Source organism: Myxine glutinosa, chromosome 8 (assembly GCF_964187855.1).
Source record: "Myxine glutinosa chromosome 8, kmMyxGlut1.1, whole genome shotgun sequence".
NCBI lineage: Eukaryota > Metazoa > Chordata > Myxini > Myxiniformes > Myxinidae > Myxine > Myxine glutinosa.
The window spans coordinates 50792191-50813810 of NC_136268.1; the positions used below are offsets into that span (position 1 = coordinate 50792191).

The window sequence follows — 21620 nt, forward strand, 5'->3', positions numbered from 1 at the left end:
TTTTCGCCGCAACGCCGCCGTAACGACCCCGTAAGGCTGGTGTGAGGGGGGTTTTATGCGCAGATTCACCCCCAACTAATCTTCACTTATCCTACCCTTCCTCCCACTCATGGTACACTGAATCCTGTGGTGAAACCTTTTCTTGAAACAACTTACCTTCTCTTCCTGGAAAGCTAATCCGACCGAAGGCAATCTTGGTGCATTCCAAAAAGTCCCTAACAAGTGAGTATCCACTCTTGGAAGAGCCAGAAAACACCATCTGTTCAACCTCAAGAATTAACTTTTAAACTTGTCTCCCTGCTCTAAAACCTGGTGACGCCATGTTAAGTCTGTCTTTGGTGTATGCTCCCCTTCCATCCCTTCCCTCACCTCAAACGGCACCACAGCCGACTCCACTCATGAGAAGACTGAATGCCTCGATTCTGTGTTTGCTTACAAATCTTGTGTCCTCCAACACCTGACTTCTGTACGCACCCTTCACAGTTGTACTCAACTGCTCCTGGACTCTGTCTTTTGCACCTGAGAAGGTTCTTTCAACCCTCGACTCTACTATCAGATCACGTGATCTAAAACATGCTGTTGAGTTGGATCTTGGAGACTGCGTGAAGCTGGAAGGTGTGAAAACAAACACACATGCTTTACCACTGTATGCAATTTGTAGATGGTCATACGAGTGTGGTTATATGGGGGCACAGAGCTCCAGCAAGCAAGCCTGGACTTGCGATGAGTATGAATTATGTGGATGCATATGCAATTTGTAGATGTCGCAAGTGAGTGCAGCAGCTATATGGTCCTCGGGCTCCCACGAGCCGATGCTCTCCAGGAATTTTCAGTACAAGATGTACAGATACGATCAGGCCAACAGGGGCCTAGGTCCTGTCAGAGGTCCCCACTTCCACCAGGTGGCGCTTGATAATACAAATTTACATCAAATTAGTCATCCCTCCACCGTGAACCTCCTAAAACCCTCGTGTACACCCCGAATACAACCACCACTTTTATTCTCATTGTGTCCGACAGTTCAGGAGTGCATTGAAGTGAAACAAACATAAAAACAGACATTTATTAAAACACATCCCTTCACCCACCAAGGAATGGGGTTGAGGATCATTGAATATCACCTTTCATGTAGCTACAAATGATTAGGCACGAAAGAGCGATTAAAAAAAAAAAACCCAAATATCCAACTTTTTAAAATTCTTTTTTTTGTTGTTGCCTAAAACACTTGATGATGCTCACTAATGAATGTCTGAAAATTTGACGAAGATCCGTTCAGCCTTCTCTGAGAAAAATGGCGACACAGACAGACACACAAACGGCTCTCTTTTAGTTAGGGTTTGTTCCAAGTAAATCGATTAAGTTACCTTTTCAATGGTACCATTCGTATCATTGTGTAACAGCAGAAACTCTTGCGAATAAAGTGATACGGACAAAGAAACTCGGCTCTTTTTATATATAAATGTTTATCATTGACGAGCTTGAAATGGTGCAATTGTCATCATAAATACATCAGTGCCAAGAAAATTCAATAACCATATAATAATCCATTGTGAATCCTTCCAGCACCTTGTATAGCTTGTGCCACCTGAAGGCTGTGACTCTGCAGCTAATAAGGTTCACCTCATTTCAGGAAGCCAATTCTACCGAATAATTTCTCTGAAATCATCATTGATCATCGTACTGTTAAAACCACGTTTTGAGAGAGCTTTGTCACTTCTGCCGCACAAGGAAACTTAGAGTGAGCTTTTATCCGAGGAGCAATGGTTACGTCGTCGCCTCCCTTGATTGATGCATTATTGATCAGAACAACTGCTGACCGCAGCCATCTCCACTCAAGGTATTGCTGGGCCTTTCTGCCCAAGTGGAGGAGTGATCAATATTGCAACCGATTGATGGAAACTATGTTGGGCGTGCAGAGACGATGAAAGAAAACAAACAAAAACAAACAAAAAAAAAAAAACTGTCTTGCTTTTATTTAAAACTTGTCTTTTAAACTTGTCTTTTGTCTTGTCTTTAAAAAAAACTAACGACTTTTATTTCAGTGGATGATGGAATTCAGAATGTTATGAACATGGGGAGAAAAACAAACAAACGAGCACTTGGGGATTAATTTCTGCACATCTGAAGCATTATCTGGCATAGGAAAAGGTTAGATTTTGCTGTTATCCATGTACAAAATAATTAATTATTTATAAATTATTTATCAATTCATTGAATTTAATTATTAATTAATTATAAACAATTAATATAATTATTCAAAATCAATTAATTGAAATGATCAATTATCAGTTATTAATTATAAATTATTAACTATGAACTCCTTTTTTTTTTTTCTCTCTTTTTCATGGTAAGAAAATCGAAGAAATTGTTCAATACAGTGGCCGGAATACATCAACTTATTTGTATAATCGCATAGACAAAGATGTGAGGAGACTAGACTTAACAATATATGGGATTCGAACCTGGGGTTAGAAGACAACAACGAAATAACATAGAACAGAACCCGATACAGGCAGACCCAGCCACAACCGAAACCATTTCAGAAATGACTATATTTAAACACAAGATCTCTCGGCCGCCTCCTAACAATTGCATCTTGCTGTTGAGATTTCCCTGCTGCTGCACTTTGAAAGGGATTTCAATCTGCTTCCCATCAACTTAAAAAGTGACAAAACTGCCAAAACGAAATTCAGAAAACACACTCAAGGAATCAGGTGCCATCGTTATTTTTAATGGGTAATGGTTAGGAGAAGTACACAGAGATAGTGCAGTACGTAGATAGACATGACCGACATGCATTCTTAGTGGGTTCACAGGTTACGTCATTGCCGGCAACTTTGAATCTAAGCACACTCAACGGACAAGCAAGACAGTGCAAAAAGCCAAAAATTCACAACTACCACTTCACCAGCTCAGCAAATGCATAAACAGGCAAGTGCATCTTGGACTCGTTAAACATCTATATTGAGTGACTGACAGCAAGTTTTTAAAGGCCAAGGATGGAAATGAGAGGAACTGTTTACAAACAGGAGGAAAAAAAATAATATTAATTAAAAAAAACACAGCACAGAGCTACACAAACGTTCAACAACCACGCACCGATTCCTACCGACTTTTTTTTTCTCCCCCATTTCCGAGATATCTTTGGCTGATACCATAACTTAAATATCTTCCTCTATTTAAATATCCTTTTCACATTAGTGTAATCAAAATGACGCAAGAAATGCACATCACTTGGACACCCATTCTCCGTGCCATGCCAATATCTACACCGCTTCTGCAGTTACGCAGTTTACATATAGTACATACATTACATACAGAAATATACACTTAGATACTCTTCATTTCTGGCACAATACTTTCACAATTGCAGCAAGGGGTCAAGATCACACGGGGTGCTACTAATAGCAAGGTCTACAAGAAGCTCCGTTTGGCAAATGGTTGTACTCCATTACACGTGCATACAGGGTTATTGGCCAGCTAAATTGCCCTGCATTAGAAGGCGTCACATTATCTTTACTCGTCATTCACTTACCTTCTGCATTTTGCTTGATAACAAAACAAAAAAAAAACATCAGAATTGACTGTTCCAATTCAATAAATGTCTGTCATATACAAGTCCAGGGCCTCAGAAAATACAGCATCTTGCCAAAAGCCAAAATGTCTTGTTTCACTGCTTCCACCCACCTCCTCCTGCGACCGAGTGCCATGCAACGTGGTTCGGAAGCCACATGCAGCATGCGGAATTGATCGGCAATGCCTGGATGGGCGGACGGGTGGCTACGGTCGAGCTCACGAGGGTGGCAGTGACAGGGGGGGCTGGGCGACGTTGGGTGTGGGGTTGGCAGCGCCCGTTGTGGACGAGAGCTGCCCGGGTTGTCCAGGAGGGACGGCAGGTGCAGGGAGTTGTGTTTGCATTTGTTGCAGTTGTTCTGGGCTGGCAAGACTCTTGAGTAGATGGTTCTCCTGTTCGAGTTGACTGTTTCGCTCAATTAGTTCTTTGATTTGCTCCTTGAGCACTTCCACTTCCTCACGGACAGCATACATTAAGTGTGACTTCACCAGGTCCTGCAGAAAAATGTACACGTCAGCAGACTGTGCTTACAAAGTGATGATTAACTCAGTTCAAAACAGCTTCCAGGAACTGACCAAATTAACTGTAACAGCAAGTTACCAGTAAGCTGGTACTCATTTTGCCGACCTCGGAAGGCCGACAGGCTGAGTCAACCCACCTGGTGTTATTTCAATGGCATGACAAGGGCTCAAACTCGAGGCCTTGAGATCTCAAGGCAGCTGTCTTAACCGTTAAGCCAACACCAATCTTAATATGTGACAGAGGGAGAACGATTGGAGAGGAAGGTGGCAAAGTTTGACGTGTGTTTATCAAAATTAGTTCAAAATGAAGGTGCAGCCCTGGATATGCAGCGTGTCCAGAAAGTCCTTGTGCAACTTTGAACTTTTATACCTTTTGATGTACACATGATAAAAACAAACTGTAAATGGCCTATGAAAGCAAAATTTATAAAGTTTTTCTCAATGCAGTTCAAATTTGAAGGCTTCAACATAACCGCAAACTTCTGGAACACTTTGTTCAATCCGATTTTTCCAACTTGTTGCAAACATTGTCAGGTTGCTGCTGAGTAATTTAATGAATTGCATCTGTGATCATGGCCCTAAGTTCATCCAAAGAATGTGGTGTTCATGAATAAACAGGTCCTAAAATCCTGCTCTGACGCTCCATCTCACCCTCTCTCTGTTCTTTTTGCCCTCTCTTTTGCTCAAGGTCATCTGCATCTGCTTGGAAATCGGCAAACATTACCGCTTTACACAAAAAGGTGCAAAAACAGATCCTTACAACTAGAGACCAATCAGCCTGCTCCCAATAATCAGCAAGGTCATGAAATCCACCATGTTGCTTCCGATATGAAATCCTTCCTCTTCTCCAATGGCTTGATCTTGGATCATCAATTTGAATTCAGACTAGGTCACTCTACTCTGGACATGCTGCTTCTGCTGTCTCAACAATGGATGGAGGTTCTCAATGCCAAACAGGAAATCAGAGCTGTCTCCCTTGACACATCACGTGCCTTCGATACGGCCTGGCACCCCACTCTGCTCACCAAACTCTCCTCCTATGGTATCCATGGAAATCTCCACACATGGCTTGCGGACTTCCTCTTTGGTCGCAGTCAATGTGTGGCCCTGAATGGAATTCTCTCACCTCCCCTTCCTGTTCTGGGCCCTGTGCTTTTTCTGGTCTTCATTAATGATCTCTCCGACTCTCTGGAAAATCTCAAACAAAAATTCTTACCTCCCATGATCATTATCTCCATTTGTCCAATTTGGGAATTTAGAATCAGCATCCCTCCACTTGATGTCCCCCCGCAGTGGGCTGAGAGGGTGAAATATTGGAAATATCTCAATATCTTGGCTTAAAAGAATCCCCTGATAGTGGTTGAGGGCTCGTTAGAAGCGTATTACTAAGCTTATTACAACGAGAAAAAATTTGTTTTTAAATTTTGATTTTTGAGGGGTCTGGGCCCAAATTACCATATTTGGGCATTTCGGGCTCAAAACACATTTTCGGGTATATCTTGGCTTAAAAGAATCCCCTGATAGTGGTTGAGGGCTCGTTAGAAGCGTATTACTAAGCTTATTACAATGGGAAAAAATTTGTTTTTAAATTTTGATTTTTGAGGGGTCTGGGCCCAAATTACCATATTTGGGCATTTCGGGCTCAAAACACATTTTCGGGTATATCTTGGCTTAAAAGAATCCCCTGATAGTGGTTGAGGGCTCGTTAGAAGCGTATTACTAAGCTTATTACAACGAGAAAAAAATTTGTTTTTAAATTTTGATTTTGAGGGGTCTGGGTCATGGAATCCATCATCGCAGTTAATGTGAAGTCCTTTATTTTCTCCAACAACCTCATCTCTCATCACCAATTCAGTTTCAGACCAGGTAACTCCACCTTGGACATGCTGCTTCGACACAACCAACAATGGATGGAGGACCTCAATGTCAAACATGAGATCAGGGCCATCTCTCTCAACACATCTGATGCTTTTGATAGTCTGGCATCCCGCCTTACTCTCCAAACTCTGCCTATGGCATCCAAGGTCAACTCCACACATCGCTTACTGACTTCCTCTACTCTCATAGCCAATGTGTGGGTCTCAATGGAATTCTTTCATCTCCTCTCCCTGTTTAGGCTGGCATCCCCCAAGGCAGTGTTCTGGGCACAGTCACATTCTTTATAAATTAAACTGTATACAAAAAGCAAAACAAGAACATTAACAAAACTTGATTAATTATGCTTTCATGTGCCATTTTTAGTTTGTTGCTATCATGCGTACTTCAAAAGTTATAAAAGTTCAAAGTTGCACTAGGACTTCATGGATAACCTGTATTAAAGAGTCATGTCACTTTTCATGTTTTCTTTTGACTCACGGAAATAAATGTTTCTGGCTACAAAAAGTAAAAACTGTTAGAGGATTATCTAGTTGGTCGAGATTACAAGGGCCTTGTAAAATTTGACAGATTCCTCCATATTATGCCATGCAGTACCCATATCTCACCGATAGGCAAAAAGTAAGTGCATAACTCTTGGCTGATCTGGAGTTGAATCGATGCTGGCTCTAAGCGGGTGGTGCACTACCATTTCATGTCAATCCCCATGTCTCTACCTGAAATCGTTACCCCATTTAACCCTTAAGATTAAATTAAATTAAAGATTAAACCTTTTAAATATATAAATTCATATATATTCATTCATTTAACCCAAAAGGTTAGTGTTTCCTCTCCTGCTCTTTTTTTCATTTCCTTGCTTCATGTGTCTAACTGTAGTCAAAACATTGCCTTTTTACCCTCCATCACAACTTGCTCTTCAAATGAGCCTCAATCTTGTATGGAAAACAAAACAAAAAAAGAGGAACAAAAAATGTGCAATAATATTGGGGCTTTTCATTATATATTCGAAAAGAAATAAATGATCTGAAAAGAGTTAAAAAAAAAAATAGAAATGAGAGAAGCAGTCCCATAGCATTTCCTAATTTGTAATCAAGTATTGGGAAAGGGAGGGTGTGAATGAATGAATGATCGTTGTAAGGCCATTTTTCCCCGCTAGAGCGGGGGTTAGCCTTGCGGGCCCCATGACAATCATGGTTCCCTGTTTGAGGCAATGTTTTTTTTATGGCCGGATGCCCTTCCTGACGCCACACCCACAGATAGGGTGTGTGAGTGTTTTTTATTAACTCCGCCACCAAAGATGGATGGAGGTTATGTTTTCACCCCTATCTGTTTGTCTGTCTGTCTGTCTGTCTGCAAACATGATATCTCAAAACGTTGTGGACGGATTCGGACGCAGTTTGGTGGATATGTAGCGTATGTGACAAGGACGAAAAGATTAGATATTGGTGAAGATCCGGATCAGGCTAGGAGAATTTTAAAAAGCGATTCTTCACCATTAGGAGATAGGGCCAAAAATGATATATACTGGATATCCCAAAAAGTTGTGGACGGGCTCGGATGAAACTTGGTGGAGAGGTTGTGTGTGTAACAAGACTGAATCGATTAGATTTTGGTGAAGATCTGAAAATGGATTCGGATATGAAATTATATTATTTAATTTGTTAAGTGATTCTTCACCATTGAGAATGAATGATCGTTTTAAGGCCATTTTCTCCGCTAGAGCGGGGGTTAGGCTTGCGGACCCCATGACAATCGTGGTTCCCTGTTTGAGGCAATGTTTTTATGGCTGGATGCCCTTCCTGACGCCAACCCTTGGTCATGCTCTTACGATGCGCAGGGATACGGTGCACCTATTCTAAATCGGGGTACACACCGTGATCATTCATCCCAGCAAGCTGGTACTCAATTTGCCGACCTCGGAAGGATGACAGGCTGAGTCAACCCGCCTGGCGTTAATTCAGCGATCGACCGGGATTCGAACCCAGGATCCTAGGATAATGTTCTAGGACTATCCTAGGATAATCAAATAATGCACCATTTCTTCCAGAAAATTGTTGAAATTTAAAAATATTTTGGTATCCACGTATGTATTTCTTTGGTTTGCAGTGAAACAAAACAAAAAAAAGCTGAAGAGATTACTAAATCTTAGCTTATTCCATACATAAATACCAAAATGGACTGCACAATATTATTGGCACCTTTTAGAAGTTTCTGGAAATAATTAGATTTCAAGCAGGTGATTCTCCTTAACTTTGGAATTGAACTCACCTGTGGTAAGTTGCAGGTGCCTGCAATATAAAAATCACTCACTCAACCAGTTTGAATAATTTGAATTTGAAAGTTTGAATAAGAAGTTTGAATAATCCCTGGTGTTGGGCTAGCGGCTAGGGTGCCGGCTTAGGATCCAAGGATCCTGGGTTCGAATCCCGGTCGATCGCTGAATTAACGCCAGGGGGGTTGACTCAGCCTGTCATCCTTCCGAGGTCGGCTAATTGAGTACCAGTTCACTGGTAATTCCCTGCTTGTCGTTAAAGGCGGCAAAAAGGGTTGGCGTCAGGAAGGGCATCCGGCCGTAAAACATTGCTTCAAATAGGGGACCGAAAAACAACAACAACCACGGTTCCCGAAAAAGGCCAACCCCCGCTTTGCGGGGAAAAATGGCCTCTAAAGGTGGTTATTATTATTTTATTTATAACCAGTTTGAATAGAGAAAAGGAGTCATTCTGCTGTTTTGTGTCACTGTGTGCACCGCAATGAGCATGGACAAAAGAAAGAAAACCAAATAATTGTCTGAAATCAGGCAATATCGTATCCAAGCATGGACAATCTCAAGGCTACAAATCTATCTCCAGAGACCTTGATGTTCATGTGTCCACCATATGCAATGTTATCAGGAAGTTTAAGGCCCATGGCATTGTAGCCAACCTCACTGGACGTGGCCGCAAGAGAAAACTTGATCGAAGATTGCAGCGAAGGATTGTTTGAATGGTGGAGAAAGCACCTCGATCAACTGCCAAAGAGATTCAAGCCGACCTTCAGACACAAGGCACGATAGTTTCAACTTGCACCATCAGTCGCCAACTCAATGAAAGGGGGTTCTATGGTAGGAGACCCAGGAGGACCCACTGGTGTGTGAGACAGAGACAGAGACAGAGACAGAGAGAGAGAGAGAGACAGAGACAGAGACAGAGACAGAGAGAGAGAGACAGAGACAGAGAGAGAGAGAGAGAGAGAGAGAGAGAGAGAGAGAGACACACACATAAGAAAGCCCGACTGGAGTTTGCCAGAACACGCAAGAACAAGCCAAAATCCTTCTGGGAGAATGTCCTATGGACAGAGGAGACCAAATTATAGCTTTTTGGTAAAGCACATCATCTCTATTTTTACAGAAAACAAAATGAAGCCTTCGAAGAAAAGAACACCTTCCCTACAGTCAAACATGGAGGAGGTTCAATGATGGTTTGGGGTTACTGTGCAGCCTCTGGCACTGGGTGCCTTGAATGTGTGCATGGCATCATGAAATCAGGAGATTACCAAGGCATTTTGGAGCGCAATGTTCAACCGAGTGTCAGAAAGCTGGGTCTCCGTCGATGGTCATGGGTGTTGCAGCAGGACAATGAACCCAAAAACACTTCTAAAAGCACCCGGGAATGGTTCAAGACAAAATGCTGGACTGTTCTGAAGTGGCTCGCAATGAGTCCAGATCTAAATTCCATTGAACACCTGTGGCGAGATCTGAAAACAGTAGTTGGGAGAAGGCACACTTCAAATCTGGGAGAACTGGAGCAGTTTGCACAAGAGGAGTGGGCCAACCTGCCATTAGAGAGGTGTAAGAAGCTCATTCATGGCTGTAATATTAACAGAGAAATAAAGAAATGTGGAGACCAAATGAGTTGCTTGAAGGATGAAGTGGGACAAATCATTGTGGACCCAGATGGAATTAAAGGAAGATGGAAGAGATATATGGAAATACTGTTGAATGCAGAGAATGAATGGGATGGCAACATAGAGAGTAACCCAGTTTTAGGACCGGCAGAGAAGATAACCGAGAAGGAAGTTGAGGAAGCGAAAAAAGCAATGAAGAGTAGAAAAGTGGGAGGGCCGACGGGAGTTGTGGGAGATATGTTGAAGGCAGCGGGAAATTGGGGTGTGAAGAGAATGACAGGGATCTGCAATATGGCGGTGAAAGAAGGCCGCATTCCAGTGAATTGGGAACTGAGTACCCTCGTCCCTCTATGCAAGGGGAAAGGTGACCCTCTGGACTGTGGCTCTTATCGAGCGATAAAGTTATTGGAGCATGGAATGAAGGTATTGGAAAGGGCGTTGGAGAGGAGGATAAGGAAGAAGGTGAAGATCGCCGAAATGCAGTTTGGATTTATGTCAGGAAGAGGAACGACAGACGCGCTCTTTATTGTGAGGCAGTTGCAGAAGTACATGGAGAAGAGGAGGAAGTTGTTTCTTGGGTTTGTTGATCTGGAGAAAGCATTCGATAGGGTTCCACGTGAAGTAGTGACATGGGCATTGAGGAAGTTAGGAGTGGAGGAATGGTTGATCAGAATAGTGATGGCAATGTACAAAAGAGCGTGCACAGCTGTAAGGACGAAGGACGGGAACAGTGGTGAGTTTGAGGAGAAGGTGGGAGTGCATCAGGGGTCGGTACTAAGTCCACTACTATTTGTAGCTGTGATGGAGGTGCTGGCTCGGAACGTAAAGCAGGGTTTACCGTGGGAGTTGTTGTATGCAGATGATCTGGTGTTGATTGCAGAAAGTATGGATGGACTGAAGGAGAAGATGAACAAGTGGAAGGAATGTATGGAGACAAAGGTCTGAAGGTGAATATCAGAAAAACGAAGGTGATGGCAAGTGGTAAAGCATGTGGTGAGGTGGAAAGAGGCCGTGTGCTGTGTGCAGGAAGGGTGTCGGAGTGAATTCCATTCAATGTACAATGTGCGCTGAGTGGGTTCATCAAAAATGTAGTGGTTTGAGAGGGTCATTAACCAGTGTGGCAGCTACATTCAAGTGTAAGGTGTGCACAGAGGGAGCTGCAGATGGAGGAAATGTTGAGTTGGATCTTGGAGACAGCGTGAAGCTGGAAGGTGTGAAAACATTTTGTTACCTTGGAGACATGCTGAATGGAGAAGGTGGATCAGACTCGGCAATGGTTGCTCGAGTGAGATGTGCATGGAAGAAGTTTGGGGAACTGAGTGGCGTGCTGATGAGGAGGGGAGTGTCGTTGAAGCTGAACGGAAAGGTGTATGCTGCATGTGTGAGAAGTGTTATGATTTATGGGCGCGAGACATGGGTCATGAATGTAGAGCAGCAAAAAAGGCTGGAAAGGGTGGAAATGAGAATGGTTCGGTGGATGTGTGGAGTATCGTTGAGAGAGGAAGACAAATGATGAGTTGCGAAAGATGATGGGAATAGAGCCTGTGATGGATGCTGTGAAGAGTGTGATGGATGTGGTTTGGTCATGTGTTGAGGAAGGATGAAAGTGACTGGTTGAGAAGAGTGATGGAAATGAATGTAGAAGGAAGTAGAGGACGGGGACGACCGAGAAAGACTTGGCTAAATATGGTCGAAGAAGAAATGTGGGCAAGGGGGCTTTTTTTTTTTTTTTTTTTGTATACAAGATCGAGGCTCGTGAAAGAGCGAACATTAATCACACAGAAAGACAAACCGACACATAAAACATATAACATAGGGAGCGGTAGACAAGATGGGGAGAGAGGGGGAAGGACACAAACACAACATTTGAGAGCAGGGACCGAGAGACATGGAGACATCGAGAGATCTGAGAGAGGGCGAGGGCTTTGGGGGGGGGGGGGGGGCGTGGGAAGGGGGCAGTGGGAGAGGTATAAAACATATGGACACTGCCAGGACTTCCAGGAAAGAAGTTGGAATTTCAAACAAGGTGGATCTGGGGTGAATTAGCGGGGGTAGAAAAGATCAAGGTTTTGGATGGGGGAAGAAAGGAGATGGTGGTGAACAGCTGTTTTAAAGACCTGGAGGGAGGAGTGGGATTGAAGGGAGTGAGGGAGTTTGTTCCAGAGGCGGGAGAAAAGAGGAATGAAAGAGTGAAGGTGAGCGGAGAGCCGAGATTTCGGCAGTTTAACCATCAGAGGGTTGCTGGCAGATCTTGTGCGACCTGTAGGAATATTTGGGGGACAGAGCACAGAGAGAGCTGGGGGTGCAAGGCCGGAGAGGAGTCGGTAGAAGACAGAAAGACCACCTACCTGCCTGCGGTGAGTGAGTGAAAGGCCCTCAGAGATAGCTTCATCGCGGGAGATTCCAATAATTCTGAAAGCTTTGGTTTCAACAGCGTGAAGCCGAGCTAGGTGTGAGGCAGGAGCACCGGCCCATAGGGGAGAACAGTATTCCATTGAGCTGCGGATGAAAGCCTTGTATGTGGTGAGGAGCTCAGGTGTGCCGAGGAAGGACTTCGCACGACGGAGGATGCCCAGTCGGCGACTGGCTTTGGAGGCCAGCTTGGAAATGTGGTTTTCCCAAGAAAGATCATGGCAGATAGTGAGACCCAAAATCTTGAGCGACAGAACTTCTTGGAGAGGATTGTTGAGAAAGTAGATGGGAGGGTTGACCAGTCGATCTTTTCGGAGAGACATAGTAAGAGTGTGAGATTTGTCAGGATTGAAAGACATGTTCCACTTGTTTGACCAGTCTGTGATTTTGTCCAGGTCTTCAGAGAGTGAGGAGGCAGCAGACTGCCGATCTGAGGGAAGAGGAATGGAGCGGCAGAGAGTGGAGTCATCAGCAAAGAGATAGAGAGGATTTTTGAGAGAGTCAGAGAGATCATTGATGAAGACCAGAAAAAGCACGGGGCCCAGAACACTGCCTTGGGGAACTCCAGCCTGAACAGGAAGAGGAGATGAGAGAAACCCATTCAGGGCCACACGTTGACGACGACTAGAGAGGAAGTCCGCCAGCCATGCGTGGAGATTTCCATGGATACCAAAGGAGGAGAGTTTGGTGAGCAGAGCGGGGTGGCAGACCGTATCGAAGGCACGTGATATGTCGAGGGAGACAGCTCTAATTTCCTGTTTGGCATTGAGGACCTCCATCCATTGTTGAGACAGCAGAAGCAGCATGTCCAGAGTAGAGTGACCTGGTCTGAAACCAAATTGATGATCAGAGATCAAGCCATTGGAGAAGAGGAAAGATTTCATATCAGAAGCAATGATGGATTCCATGACTTTGCTGATAATTGGGAGAAGGCTGATTGGTCTGTAGTTGCTAGGATCTGTTTTTGCACCTTTTTTGTGCAAAGCGGTGATGTTGGCTGATTTCCAAGCAGATGGCAGTTGACCTTGAGCAAAAGAGAGGGTGAAGAGAACAGAGAGAGGGTGAGATAGAGCAGCAGAGCAGGATTTTAGGACCCGTGGGCTGATGCCGTCGGGTCCAGTTGCAGAATCAGAGTCGAGGGTTGACAGAAACTTTTCCACCTTGTCAGGAGGAAAGGACACGGAGTCCAGGAGCAGCAGGGTACGACTGGGTATGGTGGGTACAGAGAGGGATGGGTTTGGGACACAAGATTTAGAGGCAAACACAGAGTTGAGGCATTCAGCTTTTTCACGTGCGGAGTCAGCTGTGTAGCCGTTTGAGGTAAGGGAGGGGATGGAGGGGGAACAAACACCAGAAACGGATTTGACCAGACGCCACCAGGATTTGGAAGAGGGAGACAGATAAGAGAGTTCGGTCTTGAGAACGGAGAGATATTGTTTCCTGGCTCTCCTGAGGGTGGACACACACTTGTTTCGGGCTTTGTGAAAGGAAATGAGATTTCCTTCCGTTGGATTTGCTTTCCAGGAGACGAAGGCAAGTTGTTTCTGGGCAACAGCCTCACCACAAGATTCCGTGTACCATGGACGGGAGGAAGGGTATGACAACTGAAGACGAGATGGGATAAATCTGTGCATGAGAGAGAGCAATTTACTTTGGAAGAATTCCCAGGATGAGTTGATGTCAGAGGTGGTAGAGATGGGAGACCAGTCCAGATGATTGATGGCTGCTTGAAGACCGTGCCAGTTGGCCTGAGTGAAATGCCAGACTCGTCTACGCTGAGCAGGCTCCCTGAGGATGGTCAGAGAGATGTCCACTTTAACAAGGACATGATCAGATGATCCGATCGGAGCAGAAGAAGAGCAGCAGACATTTTCAGGGAAGTTAGTCATAACCAAGTCCAGAAGAGAAGATGTTCCGTTGACTGAGATCCGGGTCGGGAAATTGGTCGGTTGACAAGGAGAGATGCAGAAAATAGGGCAAAATGGAGAAGATTGTCATGGGGACCGCAAGGCTAACCCCCGCTCTAGCAGGGAAAATGGCCTTAAAATGCCTGTTGTGTTGTTGTTGTAGAACAAATACTTTTGTCAATTTCAACTTATTTTAGAGAAAATTATGAGTTATTTGAAAAAACGTGTAAGGGTGCCAATATTTTTGGCCACGACTGCAGCAGGATATCTCAAAAAGTTGTGGACGAGTTATGACTAAACCTGGGGGTGAGAGTTGGTTCGGTGACAAGAACAAGCCGATTATATTTTGGTTCAGGTCCGAATCCAGATCCGGCCTATCAATGGGATATAAACCATAAACTGTTCAGCCTGGCGGAGGTATGCGCTCTACCCAGTGCTGTTCTCGTTTTTCTTATTTTTAAAATTTATTTACTTTTTATTTTCCCCAGGCTCATTTCCATCATGGAGAATTAAGAGGCTCATTCATTTATTTTTAGCATAAACCTTGATGACTGTGTGTAAATGTTATGATAAAAAGGGTAGGGATTAGTCACTGCTTCGTATGTTTACAGCACTATTTATAGGGAGGCTTTCATAAAGATTTTATACAAAGAGGCCGAAAAGGAAACAAAACAATCCATGTTGAGCCAAATTATTGCTTTTAATAGATGACAATTTTGTTTCCCCTATTAAAATAGCATTTGCATCATCATCACCACCTAATAAACCTGCCATGCTTCTGCAAAGCCTGTTTAATCCGTGCCAGTGTAAATTGCCACTGTACCCACCGCCCTATTAAAACCCATCTATTATTGTGCTCGAAATCACAACAGAATTGAACGCACGATGACACAGCCTTGTGCCATTAAATGAAGGACGACATTCAAAATTTCCTACTGACCCTCAATGTACACGTCCAGCAAGTAAGTGTGGACAATTATCCAAAATCAATTTTCCTGCTCAGAATCGTGCAATAATTCGAGAAGTGTGTGTGTACATTTGTTTGATCGGAATGAGTTGAAATGTAGTGGTTGTATTTGGGGCAAGGTTGGAGAGGGCAGGGTGAGAATGGGTTGCATGGGAGGGTTTTAGGTGGTAAAACAAATATTGTAACCCATGGGGTTAGGATGGGGGGAGGACCGCAATACTTTAAACTAAAAAAAAAAAACCCTCTTAAAGAAATTTTAACACTTAGAGAAGATAACATGATTTGAAGATAATGGAACAAAATTAGAAACAAAGATTTTGTCGTGTATGGAATATTTACACAGTCGTGTTAAAAGGCACAGGAAGTACAACAAGGATCCAATAAAACGCAAGCCATATCTGCAAACTCAAATCATGTCTGATCAAGATGAGAACAGCAGGGAGCATGGGCACGTGCGATGTTTGAAGAATGGCGTGCCCATACATTGAAACAATGGAACACAGCTTGCATAAAGGAGAGAAAACAAAAAACTAGGAAGTGTCTTTCCTTACAAAAGTGTGCAAAACAGCCCCGCTTATTTGAAATACGTTTTATTGCAAATTCCCCTCTCTCTATCTGAAGCACTACTGGCACTACATGAACCCCCCCTACGCACCCCCACCGAGCACAAAGGTCTTCCCGAAGCTTCAGTGTTCAGGGGTCTAACGCAACAAGCGCCGAGTATTAAGTCTGGGTGGCGAGGTGTCCTGATGCCCAGGTGAAGTGTCTCGTGCGAACACCAACGGCATGCAGAGCAAAGGGGTGCGGGCGTGCACTTCACATCTAAACAAGCAGTCGCGTGTGCAGACCGACACATACCATTGCTTGTTCAATCTTGTTATCGATGGCAACCACACTTGCTCCAGATGCACTGCGGTGAAGAACAAGCAGAAGAATGGGGGTGGGGGTGGTGAGGGTTTGGGAAGGGAAAGGGAATAATGGGATGTGGAAAGGAAGAGAAAAATATGAAACGGTAAATACATACTAATTCCAAGCGGCACGGATAGACACAAAGAACGGTTAAATTACACAGTATTATCAATCACAAATGTAAGCAAATATCAATATGCATCATCATTATCAACACCGAAGCAGGCAGCATTCAACAGACGACTCGCATTTTCACGTAGGACAGGGAAAACCATTCAAAGAAAACCAGGCAACAAAAAACACACACACAGGAATGAGAACAGCAGCAAGGAAGAATATATTACGAATTAGAACAAGAGATAATGAGAGAGATCTAGCGAGAACCTGCATACGAATACCCGCAGCGGCGTTCACACGCACAATAGCTTAGCTGTACGCTTGCCACGCAAGGGTGACGTCACCTGGCAAGCAGCCAGCCATCATCTCCCTCTCCGGATGTATGGAAAAAATAAACGGACCTGCCCTGTTTTTGCTTTTTCTATGACAACCGACTACCATTCCCATTCGTAAACCTTCATTGTTCTCTCTTCAAATAAAAAAAGAAAAGACATGAACAATGAGCATCAATCAGGTTTCAAACCATCCTGCAATTTGACGGTCGTCGAAAGCAACCTTTGGAGCAAGCTACTTCAGCTATGCTGCATGACAGACTGAATCACGAAGAATTTTGTGGAATATTCTACTGAAAAAAACTGGATTTTGGGGGGGGGGGGGGGGGGGGGGGGGAGGTTGGGGGGGAGGGAGTGGGAGGTGCGATGGGCAGTGGTGGTGTTGACCCAATTATTGTCCGTGCCCATTCATTGCCATTATAAATGAGAATATCAATCGCTGCAATGAACCACGAAGAGCTATTGAACAAAAACGCACATTTAAGCATGCAATGCTTCGCCTTCGGAAACGCACCGACATCAGGAACACACCAGTATGGTACATTAAGTACAGCATTCTTCGACTAGATTGTGGAAAAAGATCAATGAAAAAGAGGCGGAAATAAGAGTTATGCATTTACTGACTCAGCTATCTTTCATTCATGAGTAAATATTAAAATATTATCGAATGAAGGCTTGCTACCCCCAATCTAACAAAACACGCCTGTTCCCCTCCAATCCACCCCATCCACCCAAATGATGAAGGAAGCCATTTTTAATTCCCCAGTGGCTGGACAAACTCCAGAGTTGAATAAATCCAGCAAAAATAAAGTTTTGTCCAAATCCGTCCATAGCCTTTTGAGATATCGTGCTCACAGACAGACACTCAAATAAGGCGTCGGGCCTTAGAGCCTGAATGAATAAGTGGGTAGCCTGACAGGTATGACAAAAGAGGGAACCTTGACATTTGACCTATATCGTCAAAAAACATTGACAGCCTCACTTCTTTCCTTCAGAATCCTCTGGTAAAGTTTAACGAAGACAGCTGAAAGTGTTCACGAGTTATCGCATTCAGACAAACAAACAAACGAGACAGACTGACATGTGACGAAAATTTTCAATTTTAGTCAAAAACAAAAAAATAGACAGACAGGGGTGCAAACATAACCTCCGTCCACGTAAATATATCCACTAGTTCATTGGTGAGATATTGTGATGAAACAAAGCGAATCGAAGAAGCTCGAGACTAGAAAAGTTCATATAAAGGGGTGCCAATTTCATTCATACACCTGCATGAAGAAGTAAATGTATTTTATTTGCCAGATGGAGGGCGCCCCTTTACATGAACTTTTCAAGAGCATTACTAGGTTCCTCCTAAGAACACAAGGGTAGACAAGCATGCACATGACATTTTTTGAATGCCCCTTCTTTTCTATTGTTCGACATTTTGTACAAGCTATGGAATGTCCCTTCTTTTCTCTACTTTGTCAGATGGCACCATACCCTTATATAAGGGGGCCATTTCTATGCCCCTGGCATTTTTCACAAGATGCATTTTAAATACAAACAAAATACATTTGTTCATCATACAAGACTTTATTCAGGATGATATAAACGACTTGGAAAAAGGAAGGGAAAAAAAAAAATTAAACCCAGACAGGATTCAAACCCACAACCCCCAGCTTGGGAGTCTGATGCTTTATCCATGAGGCCATTGAGCATATATATGTATATTTATATATATAATATGCCAGTAGAAGCCAACAAACGAATTTTCAGTCCCCATGTTAAAGATGCATATAGAGAAACAATCCCATATGAAGGGAGGGGTACTTTGCGCCTTCCTTTGATTATTCACGACAATATAAAATACTTCAAAAAGTAAGAAGAAAAAAATTATTCAACCCAGAATTTTATTTAACCCGATCCTGGATATCCTGAGCAAAAATGCAAAGTTTGGTGGAGATTGGCCCAACCGTTTTAGATTCTGTAACAATCAGACAAAGGTACATACCTACATACACAGAGAATTGCCTTATTGCAGTATAACCACCGTTTAGAGGCCTTTTTTCCCCGCAAAGCGGGGGTTGGCCTTTTCGGGGACCGTGGTTGTTGTTGTTTTTTTGGTCCCCTTTTTGAAGCAATGTTTTACGGCCGGATGCCCTTCCTGCCGCCAACCCTGTTTGTCGCCTTTTTACGACACACAGGGAATTACCAGTGAACTGGTACTCAATTTGCCGACCTCGAAAGGATGACAGGCTGAGTCAACCCCTCTGGCGTTAATTCAGCGATCGGCCGGGATTCGAACCCAGGATCCTTGGATCCTAAGCTGGCACCCTAGCCGCTAGCCCAACACCAGGGACAACACCAGGGTTACCTCATCATATTGCAGTATGATGCTCGCTATCAATACAACCAGAAAGTTGTGCCAATGAGATGACCAAAATTTGACATTATGTTTGTATGAGGCCTGTCTGAAAGCACTACAACAATTCCACTGTTTTGCACGAATGCAACATCACTGAAGTAACTCAAAGGATAGATAACGAGAGACTTTTGGTTCCACCACTGTGAGCCCGACATGAGGAACATACAGTATAAAAATAATATGAAGAAATGACCCCAAAATTCTGACAGCAATTCAACTTTTCAGGCAGTTAAAACAATACTTGCCTCTCGGTCACATGAGAAAGTGATGTCAATGTGTGAGGCACTCAAAAAGTTATAGGAACACCATACTCACAATAATCCAATAAACACCAACGATCTGTATATTTTAAATATGTGATTAAATATGATGGGAAAGAAAATATTTTGCTTTCTAATTATATACAGTACAGGTACTTGTAGATTGAAAAGAGCATGTCGGACGTGACACGGCTCAAAGAGGCAATGTACCTTGGAATTATGGGAAAGGAAAATTAACTTGAGAGCTGCCAAGGTGTGCAAGCAACCAATTCAGTCCACCACAGAGTGAAAAAGACATTATAAATAGGGAATCCCACCTGTGCAGGTAGGTATTCAACAGGTATGGTGGATTTCTAAAAGACGACAAAAATGGAGGCAATAAAATAATGTTTGTAAATACCGTAACTCCTTCACATAGCAACAAGGTGCATATCTCGACTAAGGAGTAGGATTTCTGTGCATGACACCACTGTGACTCACAGAAGGAAGATACCCAATGAGCTTCATCATGAGGAAGGAGGGGGGAGGGGTGGTCGCAAAGGGTCGATTTTTCAAGACCAACTCAAGAGGTGGCACCCGTTGGCACCGTGTTGCCAACTACAAAACATCTCAATATGCAAATCCCTCACGTGTCCATTTTGTACTCAAACTTGATGAAAACAATAACTAAAAAAATAATAACAATGTGAAATTTATTAATTAGTCTTCTCCATATTCTCACAACAAAGTTTTCTTTGAAATTTGTTGACAAACGTTCAAATGGTTCAATAATAACCAAATAAACACAGAAGCGATTACAAAAACCAGCCGTCTCGTGCTGTGTGGCGGACGGGTTAATAAGGGCGATTTGTACTAATTGTGACTTTGACCTTTTGACCTAATTATTAATTCGTTTTTTACACATTCTCAAAATAAAGGTTTGTTGAAAATTTGATGAGAAAAGCTCAAATGATTTTTAAAAAAAGTTATGGCTGGAGCCCTGGACAGACACATTGACATACTAACATAATTGCAAAACTCCATCTTCTGCTGTGTACCAGAAGGATTCGTGAAAGACAAAAACACCACAAAAAGGTAAAAAAAGACTTCCTTTGGGAAGGAAGATTTTAAAGCAGGAAAATAAAACATGAAGAGGGAAAGTAATAAAATCTCAACTCAAAAGTTCATTTTATAAAAGACAAATCACAGATTCATACCTGTGCTGTTGATTCCCACCCCACCCCTCCCAAGGGGTTAGAATATCATAGAGGTAAAAAAAAAAAAAAAATCAGCTTGGTGAAACCTTCAAATTATACAACAAAGTGTGCGACTAAACACAGACACAGCAGTCAGATGTCTTGCAGCCATTTTGTTAAAGCTTAAAGCAATGAAACCATTGGGAGTTAACCAACTGTTCTAAGCACAGCCAATGCGAGAATAAAATTCCTACAGACAACTTAAGAGGCTGATCCATCCACTCGGAGCAGCTTCTTCTTCATTCGTATGCAGGACAAGGCTGCGAGGTAGCATCATATGGCTGAAGGCAGCGCTGTGTCACTGATGCAATTCCCTCTGCTGGTTAGGGCAGGAATTTAGAATTTCTCAAGGATGCCGGTAGCTTTCAGACTCCATGAGAAGGACATCATACGATCTTTAATGTCCACCAATGAATGCCAGGAGACGGGACACCCAATTTAATGTCCATCCGAGGGACGGCACAACCGTTTGTGAATCACCCTGGCTGTGAACACCTAATTGACATATGACACCATATGACAGTTTATAGCTGGGTCGGGATTCAAACCCAAGCTAGACAGCTCAGAGGCGAGTGTGCGTACCTCTAGGCCATCCTGTCGGCTCTCCGAGGCAACTGCAGAAACACATTGGAACTGTAACCACACAAAAAAATTTTCAGGCAACGATTGAACAGTGTGTACAGCAGCAGAAAGAGAAAGCGTGAAGCAGCAGCAACATGCATTTTGTTTGTACTTACAAGCGAAGGCCTTGTGATGAGAGATGCTGGCAGGATGCAAAGCACACTTTCGTGTCGAAGCAAATACAAATGCATCTTACCAAAAGTGACGTCACGTCCTCACCAAATCGCATCAACCCAACATCACCCAGGGAGCTCGCACAAACAAAGGTTTGCATGCAAGGCACACACACCTCTCGAGCACAGGCAACTTGTTTATTTTTCCATGCGTTATTCCTCTTGGGAATTTTCCACTCAGCAATGATGCTCAACCTCGCCTGACATTTGTACCAATAATCTTTCCTCCCACCCATCTCACCCACTCCACGTACAGCTGGAAGAGAGATAAAAACGATTTTGGTGATAGCTCACCTACTCCTCGCGAAGGACACTGTGGGATCTTTAACTTCCATTAACTAACCATTAACAGGCCATTAACAACTTTAACTTTAACTTCCATTTTAACACATTAAAAAACAACAACAACCACGGTTCCCGAAAAA

The 21620-nt window shown here is 43.3% G+C and overlaps 1 protein-coding gene across 2 annotated transcripts in view; it reads right to left on the reverse strand.

The window, feature by feature from the left end:
- Positions 1-2710: 2710 nt before the first annotated feature.
- The window catches only part of LOC137432483 (uncharacterized), a 173478-nt gene continuing 154568 nt past the window's right edge, over positions 2711-21620 (reverse strand). For both annotated transcript variants that reach the window (XM_068124458.2, XM_068124457.2), the window contains 2 exons: positions 16000-16051; positions 2711-4068 (listed from right to left, as the gene is read on the reverse strand). In XM_068124458.2, the coding sequence (XP_067980559.2) occupies positions 3793-4068; positions 16000-16051 (328 nt within the window). In that variant the 3' untranslated portion in view covers positions 2711-3792. The remainder of the gene's footprint in view (positions 4069-15999; positions 16052-21620) is intronic.